This window comes from Vigna unguiculata, chromosome 4 (genome assembly GCF_004118075.2).
Source record: "Vigna unguiculata cultivar IT97K-499-35 chromosome 4, ASM411807v1, whole genome shotgun sequence".
Lineage (NCBI taxonomy): Eukaryota > Viridiplantae > Streptophyta > Magnoliopsida > Fabales > Fabaceae > Vigna > Vigna unguiculata.
Window position 1 is genome coordinate 13870396 of NC_040282.1, and position 11325 is coordinate 13881720.

An 11325-nucleotide genomic window follows, 5' to 3' on the forward strand; every position below is an offset into this window, starting at 1 on the left:
AATTAAGATTATTTTACCTATTTTCTATAAAATTGTTTATCTTTTTTATTCATCAATAATTAATTTCTCTATTCATTTCACTTTATTTTATATATTAACTTAATAACATTACACTATTATCACCTACTAACATACTATCATTCATATTTAAAAAATACGTACACACAAGCGCGCTAATAATGGTAAAATAGGTAAGTATCCTGTTTGTATTTTCTTATCGCCCTAAGAAAATAAATAAAATAAATTGAGAGAAATAACACCCATGAAGAAAGAAAACAATTACATAATAACTACCGTAAACACAAGCACAATATCGCGCTTGTGTTATCGCGCATGTGTGTACACATTTTTTAAACATGGGTGATATTATATTAGTAGGTGATGATATTGTAATGTTATTAAGTTAATATATAAAATAAAACTATATTTATTAAAAATAAAGTGAAATATATTAAAAAGATGAGAGAATAATTGTTGATAAATAGGAAAAATGAGAAAAAACAGAGATAGACAATTTTATAAAAAGCTTGTAAAAATAACGATCAATTTTCAAAAATTTAATAAATAATTATATTTTAAAGGGTAAAATTGGAATTTTAAAATATGGACATAAAAGAGGGAATCTCTTTATATATTGTTATAAATTCTAAAAAGATTTGAAAAAAAAACAAAATTGTGCACACGGGTCACATGCTATTATAATTATTTCATAAAATATATTAATTGCACCATATTGTGATATCAATTTTATTTATTATATTTAAAATTGTAATTATTGTCATATCACTTAGATTTACTACTTCATTACTTTAATAATATATACAACAACATAACCTAATTTTCTTGATATTTATTATTTTATTTTTATATTATTATTATTATTATTATTATTATCAATTATAACTATAATTATTATTATTATTATTATCAATTCTAACTTGGGATGACAAAATACCCGCACCCGGAGTATCCGCAAATAAAATTCATTCCGGATACGGGTAGAAGGTAGCTGGTATTTTGATACCTACTTATAAATGGATCGGATGCGGGTATCATACTACCTGTACCCATGGATACCCTGCAAAAAACTAAAATTAAAATTTAATTTATATTTTATTAAGTTAATTTTAGTTATAATTAAAATTATATTTTATTAGCTTAAATTTAATTAAAATTAAAATTTAATATAATTTTACTGTTTTTTAAAAATTTATAAAATATTTTTTTTAAATATTCGCAGGTATACAAGTATTCATGGGTACCTACAATAAAATCCACAGATTTTTTTAAGCATGTACCCAACGGGTAAACGGGTGGGTAACAAGTAATTTTTTTTTTTTTCGGATCAGGTTGCGAGTAGTTACTATCTATACCTAACCTATTGTCCTCCCTAACTCTAACTATAATTATAATTATTATATTATTATTATTATTAACTGTAATTATTATTATCATTATTGTTATCAAGTATAATTATTATTATCATTATTATTATCACCTTTAAGCATTATTATCATTATTGTTAACATAAGTATTTCTATTATTATTGTTATATTATTATTATTACTACTATTATTATTATTACTATTATTATCATTATTATTATTATTATTATTATTATTATTATTTATTATTATTATTACTATGGTCACATTTTACTCTTACATGTTATGTACGATCATGATTCAATTTTACTCTTTTTATTTGTTTGGTTGTTAATTTATCTTTACATTTGAATAAAATTCAAAAAATAGTTACTAAATTTAGTAAAATAATAAAACAGAAAATAATTACTAATAATATCAAAGATCATAATTTAAAATAATTATTTAAATTTAAAATATAATAATTAAGAGGATAAAATTGAAAAAACAAAAAAGGACATCAAAGATGTTTATCTCTTTATATGTGCAGTTGTATTATTAATAATAATAATATTAATAATAATAATAATAATAATATTATTATTATTATTATTATTATTATTATTTTATCACTACACGATATAATTATAGTTGTATTATTATTATTATTATTATAGTTAGACACATATTTTACTTTTATTTACTACGGGATCATATCTCAACTACTTGTAATTTTTATTTGTTTGTTATTCATTTTATCCCTGTGTAATTATTTGAATTAAAAAAAAATAGTTACTAAAATTAGTAAAATGATAAATTTGGCAAATAATTTTTTATCATTAAGAATTATTTAAATTTAACAAATAATAATTAAGAGGATAAAATTATAAAAATAAAAGAGGACATAAAATATGTGTATCTCTTTATATATGTAGTTGTTTTATTATCATTATTATTGTTATTATTATTATTAATATTATTTTACCACTACAAGACATTATTATAATTGTATTATTACTATTATAGATAGACACACCTCTTAATTTTATTTACTACAAGATCATATTTCAATTACTTGTCATTTCTTTTTGTTTTGTTGTTGATGTATATCTTTATATAATTATGGATTATTATCGTTTACATTACCCTTAGTATCAACATTAACATTAATATTTATAGCATAAATAATTAGTTTGTTATTATTGATATCATTATAATTATTATTATTATTATTAACATTATTACTGTAAGGCCCACTTTCCATTTTGCCCATTTTCTTAGGGCTGTCTTAACCATTGGGCCTTAGGGCTGGCCTAGAAAGGGAAAACAGACCTAGTCCGCCCCAAACCCTAACCTAAGCTCACTTTTTGTAAAATGGAAACCCCACTTCCGAGAGCTATTGTTGCTGTCGTCTTCTACTAGGGTTCCAACGTTCTTCAGATTCACGTCTAGCTTGGCCATTGTTCTGCTCACGTAAGCACTTTTTCTCCTTATCGCCTCTGTCTAGTATAGTTTCGTAGTCATAGTGGGAAACTCTATATTAACTCGTTTTACCCGCTGTTCCAGTTTGCGAGTCGGGTTCTAGAGTTGTTGTGCTCCTTGATTTAGTGTCAAAGTCCCGTACAAACCCATTTCCAAGTAGGGAAGCTCTGGCTCATTCTCGTGTTTCGTTTCTTTCTTGTCATGCAACTGTTGTTTTGAGGTTATGTGGCTGGTGTGATGTTGTGATAGTTGTGAATGTATGAATATATGTGGTTTGGGCTGGCGTGGGTAACTATTGCAGGAAAACAATGGTGAGACCTGCTAATCTCGCCCAAGCAACCCAGTCTCGCCTAGGCGAGATGAATAGGGACTCGCCCAGACCCCATTATGCGAAAGGTCTCTCAGGCGACCCGCTCATTATTTTGAGCGAGCGAGTATCTCGCCCAGGCGAGAGGGGTCTCGCCTAAGCGAGATCCCGTGTTGGTTCCTGGTCCCTCTTTCGAGCCCTCGCCTAGGCGAAGGGGATTCGCCTTAGCGAGAACGTCTCGCCTAAGCGAGACCCTTCAGCCTGAGCGAGGGGCTGAGCGGGACAATGCTTTGTTTGGTTGCTTGGTTGTTCTTGGATGCTTGGTAATTGTTTGGGTATGATTGTTATGATGATATACATATATACATATAATGGGTTGCTATGTATGCGTGACAAAATTCATAAATGGTGAATGATGGATATTGTGGGAACTTAGCATGTGAAATTAATGAGTGAGTTGGAATTGATGGGACATGGCATTGATATGAGATGAGGCCCTACACTCATGGGGTGGTAATGACCAGTAGTAAGGATTCAACATGTGATATGAATGCGGAATTATTTTTAGAGGGTGGTATGAAATTGTAAGCATGATTAGTGTTCTCGTATTGTTGATTTATGCTTGGTTCGTGTCAGTGCGTAAATCCTTGAGACCTCTAGGCGGGGTCTTAGGGTCGTGCTTCAGTGGTCAGGACGTAATTCCATGGCCCTTGTTAGTGGGTGTCTATGGTGGTGCCCATCTGTATAACTAGGTAAGGATTCAAGGTAAGGATTGCATCCTGACACTCTAAGGAGCCTGTTAGTCTCACTTAGAGCGGACTGATTCCTGTGGTGAGAGTAGCAGGAGGCCTGAAATTCATTAAGGGCTAACCTTGTGGTTAGGGAAATTGATTCATCGTAACATTTGTAACACATAGCTCGGGGGTGAGCAACTCGGGGGTGAGCAGAGGTATCCACCACAAGTGCAAGCATCCGCTGAATCCGACCAGGCTATACGTATCCGGATGAGTCGAGTCGAGTCCTAGTGTATTGCCTGACAAGTCATAACATGCTTGGTTGAATTGAGTGTATGATATTGTGAAATTATATCTGATTTGATGGATGAAATCTTTTGTGCTTTAGCTTACCCTACTTTTGTTGTTGTGTGTTCTGTTGTGTGGTACTCTCTCTTGCGATGATCATCAACTTGTTGGTGTGAGCAGATGCGAGGAACACCTGTGGGCAAAGTGGTGGTGATAGTTCTGCTGCATAGTCCGCGTAGACTAGATCTTATTTCTTGATGGGTTTTTCTTTAAGGCTTGGGCCCATGTATTATTTATGCTTAGTACTCTACTTCATCTGTTGACCTTTCAACTAGTTCCTGCTATGTGTAGCGTTTCCTTTAATTGCGTTTATAAATTAAATGGGACGTTACAATTACGATTCATAGTGTTAGAAATGTTGTTTTTTAATTATAAAACGTTATTATACTAAATACTTTTGCTAATATATTTTTTAATCTTTTAAAAATTTATAACTTATAATTTATATTAATATAATTATTAGTATTTTTAAAGATTAAATAAATATAATAACATTTATATTATTATGCTAAAAAGAATTGAAAAAAAAACTATGTGTACATGCTCGGATGAGAGACTATCATAATTATTTCATAAAATTAATTAAATATTGTAATATCAATTTTATTTATTATATTTAAAACTAAAATTATTATCATATCACTTAGATTTACTACTTTATTACTTTAATAATGACATTTACAAAAACATAAGCTAATTTTTATAATATTGCATTATATAATATTTTACTACTTTATAATTTTAACATACAAAATATAAAAAAATACAACACCCGTGCAAAAGGACGGGTTAGTTTAATAGTTTTAATAAAAGGCTTAATACCGAATTTGGTCCCCTAATTTTATTCGAATTTTTAAAAGATTCCTAATTTTTCATTTATTCAATTTAGTCCTCCAATTTTCTTAAAAATGTTGAATTTAGTCATTTTCGTTAAATTGATGTTAACGTCTTATCCGTGCACTGTCATCTGTCATGTTATTGTCAGTTGACAGCATTTGTTTTCAATTTAGTCCCCTTATTTATAATTTTGATCAAATTTGGTCCTATCTTTTTTGTTAAATGAAGCAATTTGGTCTCTTTCAAATTTGAGACCAAATTAGTAATTAAACTTAATTACAACTTATATATACATGTTAAATTTTAAAAAAAAATTATATATCAAATCACTTTATCTAAATATTCAAATTATTTTATTTTTACATTTTACATAAAACTAATTCCTATTTAAACTTATATATCAAATCACTTTATCTATTTGTCTGAATGTTATACTATTTTTTTTTTATTAAAAATGACTTAATAAAATGACTTTTACCACTAAATTTTAATATAAATATTAAATACTTAATTTTTGTAAAAATTTTATACTTAATTACTTTTAATTTTATAAAAAAATGGATTTTAATTATTAAAAAAAATTAGGTCAAGATTGAATTAGATACACATAAGTAGGTACTAAATTGAAACCAAAAGACATATACGCGGACTAAATCGAAATCAACATAATGACATAGTGACACTGACACGTGTCACATACAGGGACTTGACGCTTAGCATTTTTATTTATTTTTTCAAAAAAATTTGATTTTTTTTAAAAATTCAAAAAATTCAAAAAAAAAAAAGAAAAAAAAATCACGTACTGATACGTGTCACGTTGACTAACGACTCAACTCCGTCTGAACTAGATCTGATTGCAGCACTTTTTAAAAAGTTCGGATGCAATTAACATTTTTTTTTAAAAACAAATATCAAATTGATACACTTATATTAAAGTGAGTACCATCCGAATAATTAAACCATTCAAATAAAATTAGAGAATAAAAACGTTAATAAAAACATCTTAAACTTATCTATCAAAGAAAGCAGCGGGCACACTACCACGATTCGTCGTGATCCTTCAAGCCATGAATAACAAACTCCCCAATCTTCTAAACCGGAAGAACCTCTTCCTGTACGTCTCCTTCGCCACTTCTCGGAGAAAATTAACACTAGAGGGGAGGAAAATTCCTTAAACCCTAGCAATCAACAAAAACGGAAACAAGCTCAATCCCAATTCGGTCAGCGAAATGGATCACTACAGGGTTCTCGGCTTGCACCAAACCGCGACCAAGGAGGAAATCAAAACCGCTTTCAAGAAATTAGCTTTTCAGTTTCACCCGGACAAGCATTCCCAATCACCGAGGGCCATTAGGGAAAATGCCACAATTCGATTTAAGCAGGTATCGGAGGCCTACGAGGTCCTTATGGATGACCGAAAGCGAGCCGACTACAATTTCCGGCGGAGCTCGGGCGACCCCGGCAGAAGCAACCACTATTCTCAGTACAGCTACGGATACAGTAGGAGCGGGAGCAGGTACGAGTACAAACCTGGGTCTGGTGGTGGTGGTGGCTTAGCTTCCAATTTTGAAATGGCTCTTCGAATTTTGACGGGGCGGTCTTCAATTCTCTATCTCGGCTTCGCAGCGTAATTCACTTTCCTTTTACCTCATGATTTTACTTGTTAATTGCTGTTCGTTCGAGTTAAAATTTGATGCTAGGAAGATCTACAAGATGCAAGAGATTATTGATTCAGAGTTTGATTGTTAAATAACCTACCGTAACTTCTTACATGAGTTGGTTTTATGTAATCTTTTGTGTTTATTTTATATATAATGGTTACATTATATATATATATATATATATATATATATATATATATATATATATATATATATATATATATATATATATATATATATATATGATGGTTGTTCAAGTTTAAATATTTCATGCTATTCATCTTTATATAATATATCAATGTACATCTTGAAAATAACTCAATCTACTCTCCTTAAAATTTTAATTCTTTTGGATATATTATGCTTATCTTCCTTACTTCAACTATTTTTTTCCTGTGATATGTAGTGACCTATACCTGGACATTTGATATTTGAATTTAAGATACATGATGATAGAAGAACCTAAGAACTAGTTGTGTCTGGGTCATGTACCCAAGCACATGAGAACACACCCTTAGAAGCTAACTATTAAGGAGGGATAACCAAACACTCAAAATACTTCACTGAGTATCCCATACTACTCAATGTGGAAGTTAAACATTCCATATACCCAATTCACAATCGTAGCACTGTCCTAGGCGGCTTTCTCTCTAAGACACTTCAACTTCCCATTGGTTAGAACCCTCCACCGTCAGAACCTTTGTTGGTAGCCCTTTCTGAGACATCGGCAACCAACCTTGCTACCAATCAATAAGTACTCAAGCACATGGGGAACCCACCGGAAGCTAACTGTTAAAGAGGGATGATCAAGCACTTACATACTCCACCAAGTCGATGTGGTACTTAGGTACCTCATGATACTCAAGTTCCTATTAGACTGAGCATAAATGAGCTGTATCTAGATATATATGCATGGTTGAGGATAGATAACGCAAAAGGATGGGGAATTATCACCCTCTTTTTTTTTCATTTGTGATTAACTATCAAGTGTTAAGAGACATTTAATATAAAAATATTTTCAATAAATTAATGTTAGTTCTTGCCCAGGGCTATATTATGCGGGATAGTTGTCATTGATTCAAGCCGAGAATCCTTATGGAGAATGCAGAATTCTGGGGTAAGATTTTAATTTTCTTAGCCATCCAATTTTTCTATACAATATCACATGTTAATCATAGCCTTTATTTCATTTTCTATCATGGTTCGTTGTGTAAGTTCTTATATTGTCATACATAATTGATCCATAAGCATGAATGTTTTCTCGGTATTGAGTCATGATTTTTTTGTCAATGTTAAAAATTGTTTATTCAAGTAATAAATCCTGCATAAAAGATGTAACTGTCTCATATACAAATTGATTTCTGGCACAAATAGCTATTGAGTCATTTACCACAAATCGTAGAACATAACGACAATAAGATGATTCAAAACTATGAAATCAAGAGTCATTATAGTAGATTTCTGGTGGAATGTGATAGAACAGTTGAGGATGGACTGATACAGCATGAAAAAGGTACTGGAGAAGACTGGGTTAGTGTAAGGTCCAAAGTCTAGAAAGTTTATTCTAGAAGAAAGAAAGTAGATGTTAATTAGTTAGGAGGGTAGTGACGTGGCAAGGGATCTTGAATTAGTGTAAATTTAAGTATTTGAGAGGGGGAAAGAGAAGGAAGTACGGAGAATTTGTTAAGGAAGGAGAGCTATCTCTTCACATATATTCAATAATACAATTTTCAATATGCTATTTGATTCTTTCTGTTTCTGACCGATTTTTCTTTCATAAGTCTATCGTTGGTCCAACCTGCCGGATCATTTCTAGGAGAGCTAGCGTGCTTACCATTTTCCATGCCCCAAAGATGTCAGATAGAGTGGATGCATTGGAGGAGCATTTGACGGCAATGGAGGCTTCAATGCGTCAGTTGTTTGTGGAGTTCTGTCAATTCATGTTGGAGGAATTTGCTAGATTGCATATGGCACATAGGGAAAAGCGTCGAGGTTCGTTGTTTTCAAAAACGGAAACGTTACTAGAGGATAGGATGACAACGAAGAAGGTAGAGTTGCTTTTATTCAACGAAACCGATCCTGTAGGCTAGATTAGTCACATATAGACAAATTTTGAGGTTCAGGGTGGATTAAGGAAATGAAGGTGAGATTGGCCAAGATGAGCATGGAGGGGGCACTATCTATTGGTTCAATCTCCTCCATGACTCTGGTTAGGAATTGACCTGGATGAAGTTGAAACATGAGTTGATTGGGAGATATAGGGTGGTCGGAGTGACAATCTTTACGAGGAGCTTGAGGAGCTTAAGGACTTAAATCAAACAGGAAGTGTAGTGTAATTAATACCTATAAGAGTTCGAATTTATTTCTTCCCAAGTACAATGCTTGTCGGAGGAACAATACTTGAGATATTTCGTTGGTGGACTTCGACCAGAGACGGTGTGTTTGCACTTTCAATCTATTCAACCGCTTGCAGGCGATACGCATCGGGAGGAACGTCGAAGTTGAATTATATGGAGAACAAAGTCGTAGAGGAGTTGGGGCACGAGTGGGGAGAGGGAGTCATAATTAGGGGACAGATAGTCCGGATAGGGGTGGTATCGGGTCGAGTTATAGCCCAAGCAAGATGGGGGTAGGATTGGGCCCAAGTGTTAAAGTCCAATCCAAAGGATTCTCAAACGAAAGTGTGGCCTAAAGAGGGTTGTGAGTTGTTGGTTCACAGGTGCAACGTGCCAACAAGGATAAATTTCTACGTCTAAACATAATAGAGGTACGAAACGTCTTCCTTATTCCGAATTAATGAACCATAAGGCACATGGACTATGCTTCAGGTGTGGTGAAAAATACCATCAGTTATATTGTGCAGAATGACAATTAAGGTTGATAGTTTTTGGAGGCTATGAATGGTGAATGAGGAGGGAGATATTATCACTAGTGAGGAGAGAGACCAAAAATCTAGTGAGGAGAGAGACCAAAAGGAAGAATCCAAGTTGACAAGGTTGTCAAAGTCGAGAATTTACATGAACTAATAAGAATTTCGTAAACTCGAATAATAAAATCATAAGAATTTAATTCACATAAAATTATATAAAATTATTTTAAAATATATATAAATAACATAATAATTTAATATTTATAATGTTATAAATAATTTTTTATAGTGTTATAATTATTAATTTATCATATTATATATGAAAGAGCTCAAAACAGATAACCAAGCGACTGACAGAACACTGAAAGGCCCAAAAGGAACACTATTCAACCAAGGAAATGAACTTGACTTAATCCTATACTTAAGAAGCTCCTAGAAAATGAATTACTCAGCTAAAAATAAATATTGCTATTGCATTATTGTTAGAATTCTCGTATGGAATATGTTGCTTCTCTTATAGAGCCTTTTTCCTTGGACGATTCATGGCGGGGAGGAAAAATATATCATATTATCTCTTTCCCATATTCCATATTCTTGAGGTTCTGTCCTCGAAGAGCTATGTTTCTACCAATAACCCATTTCAACGTACACTAATTTTGTCAAATTTGATTGGATTCGCTAGCCAAATCTAACTTGTAAATACTCTTTTGACAAACTAACATGAATCGTTTTAGTTATGAGTAGAAAATAGAAGAGAGTTGGAATTGGAAGAAATCAACCCATTGAAGTAATTGCTTATGTGTATAAAACAATTAGCAATCGATTCTTGTAAATTTTCTGTGTCATTTTTAAGCGTCCATGTTAACATTAAGTGCAGAGATACCGAATTGTTCCTTGGCACTAAAATTTATTTTGTACTCAGAAATCTTTTGAAGAAGCCATGAAGTCCATTGAGAAAGCCAAAGCTTATAGAGAAGATAACATGAAGGAACGTCCTTGATTGAATTTGTCTGTTTCTCATTTCGTTTGTCACCTGAAAGCTTCTTCGTGTTTATTGAATGATTGTTGCAAAAAGAGTATTGAGAAGTGCGGTTGTTAATCTGTCTGTTCCATTTGTCGACTCCAGCTATATTTCATATTTATTTGTCCTTTAATTGCTTTGGAATTTACTATGTAATTACTTGTTTAGCCTATGGCTGATACTTTGTAACGAACAAAATTCTTGTAAATAGAGCATTAAAGTAGTATATTTAGCATGTTTATTATTATCAATAAAAGTAAATACTGATTTATGACATTTGTAAAATAAGATGAAAAAAGAGATTTTGGGATTAATTTCCCTTGTACAAATCCTACACAAAGGATAATTTATTTATAATGATAATGAGCCAAATCCAGAAATACATAATGGGCTGAGCCCAACTACTAAACAAAATACTATATCATCTAACAAACACTCTCTCTCAAGCTGGTGCATACAAATCGTATGTACCAAGTTTGTTACAAAGATAATCAATTCTAGGTCCTCGAAGAGACTTAGTGAAAATATCTGCTAATTGATCACTTGAGTTGACAAAATCGGTCTTGATGTCCTCGGATAGGAGTTTTTTCTCGAATGAAGTGACAATCAATTTCAATGTATTTGGTCCTTTCATGAAACACATGATTAGAACTAATGTGAAGAGTAGCCTGATTGTCACATATGAATATCATTTGTGTGACA

At 31.9% G+C, this 11325-nt stretch overlaps 1 protein-coding gene across 1 annotated transcript; it reads left to right on the forward strand.

The window, feature by feature from the left end:
- Positions 1 to 6092: 6092 nt before the first annotated feature.
- On the forward strand, positions 6093 to 10851 carry LOC114180421 (chaperone protein dnaJ 72-like). The gene is made up of 3 exons (XM_028066742.1): positions 6093 to 6699; positions 7781 to 7850; positions 10525 to 10851. The coding sequence occupies exons 1-3, from the start codon at positions 6302 to 6304 to the stop codon at positions 10600 to 10602; spliced, it is 546 nt and encodes a 181-aa protein (XP_027922543.1). The 5' UTR covers positions 6093 to 6301; the 3' UTR covers positions 10603 to 10851.
- Positions 10852 to 11325: the final 474 nt, after the last annotated feature.

Bases quoted from the DNA above. Each gene is read 5' to 3' on its own strand.
- LOC114180421 (XM_028066742.1), top strand. From the start codon at position 6,302: ATGGATCACTACAGGGTTCTCGGCTTGCACCAAACCGCGACCAAGGAG. The intron at 6,700-7,780 runs GTAATTCACTTT...GTTCTTGCCCAG, and splicing joins CTCTATCTCGGCTTCGCAGC to GGCTATATTATGCGGGATAG. The intron at 7,851-10,524 runs GTAAGATTTTAA...TTTTGTACTCAG, and splicing joins GGAGAATGCAGAATTCTGGG to AAATCTTTTGAAGAAGCCAT.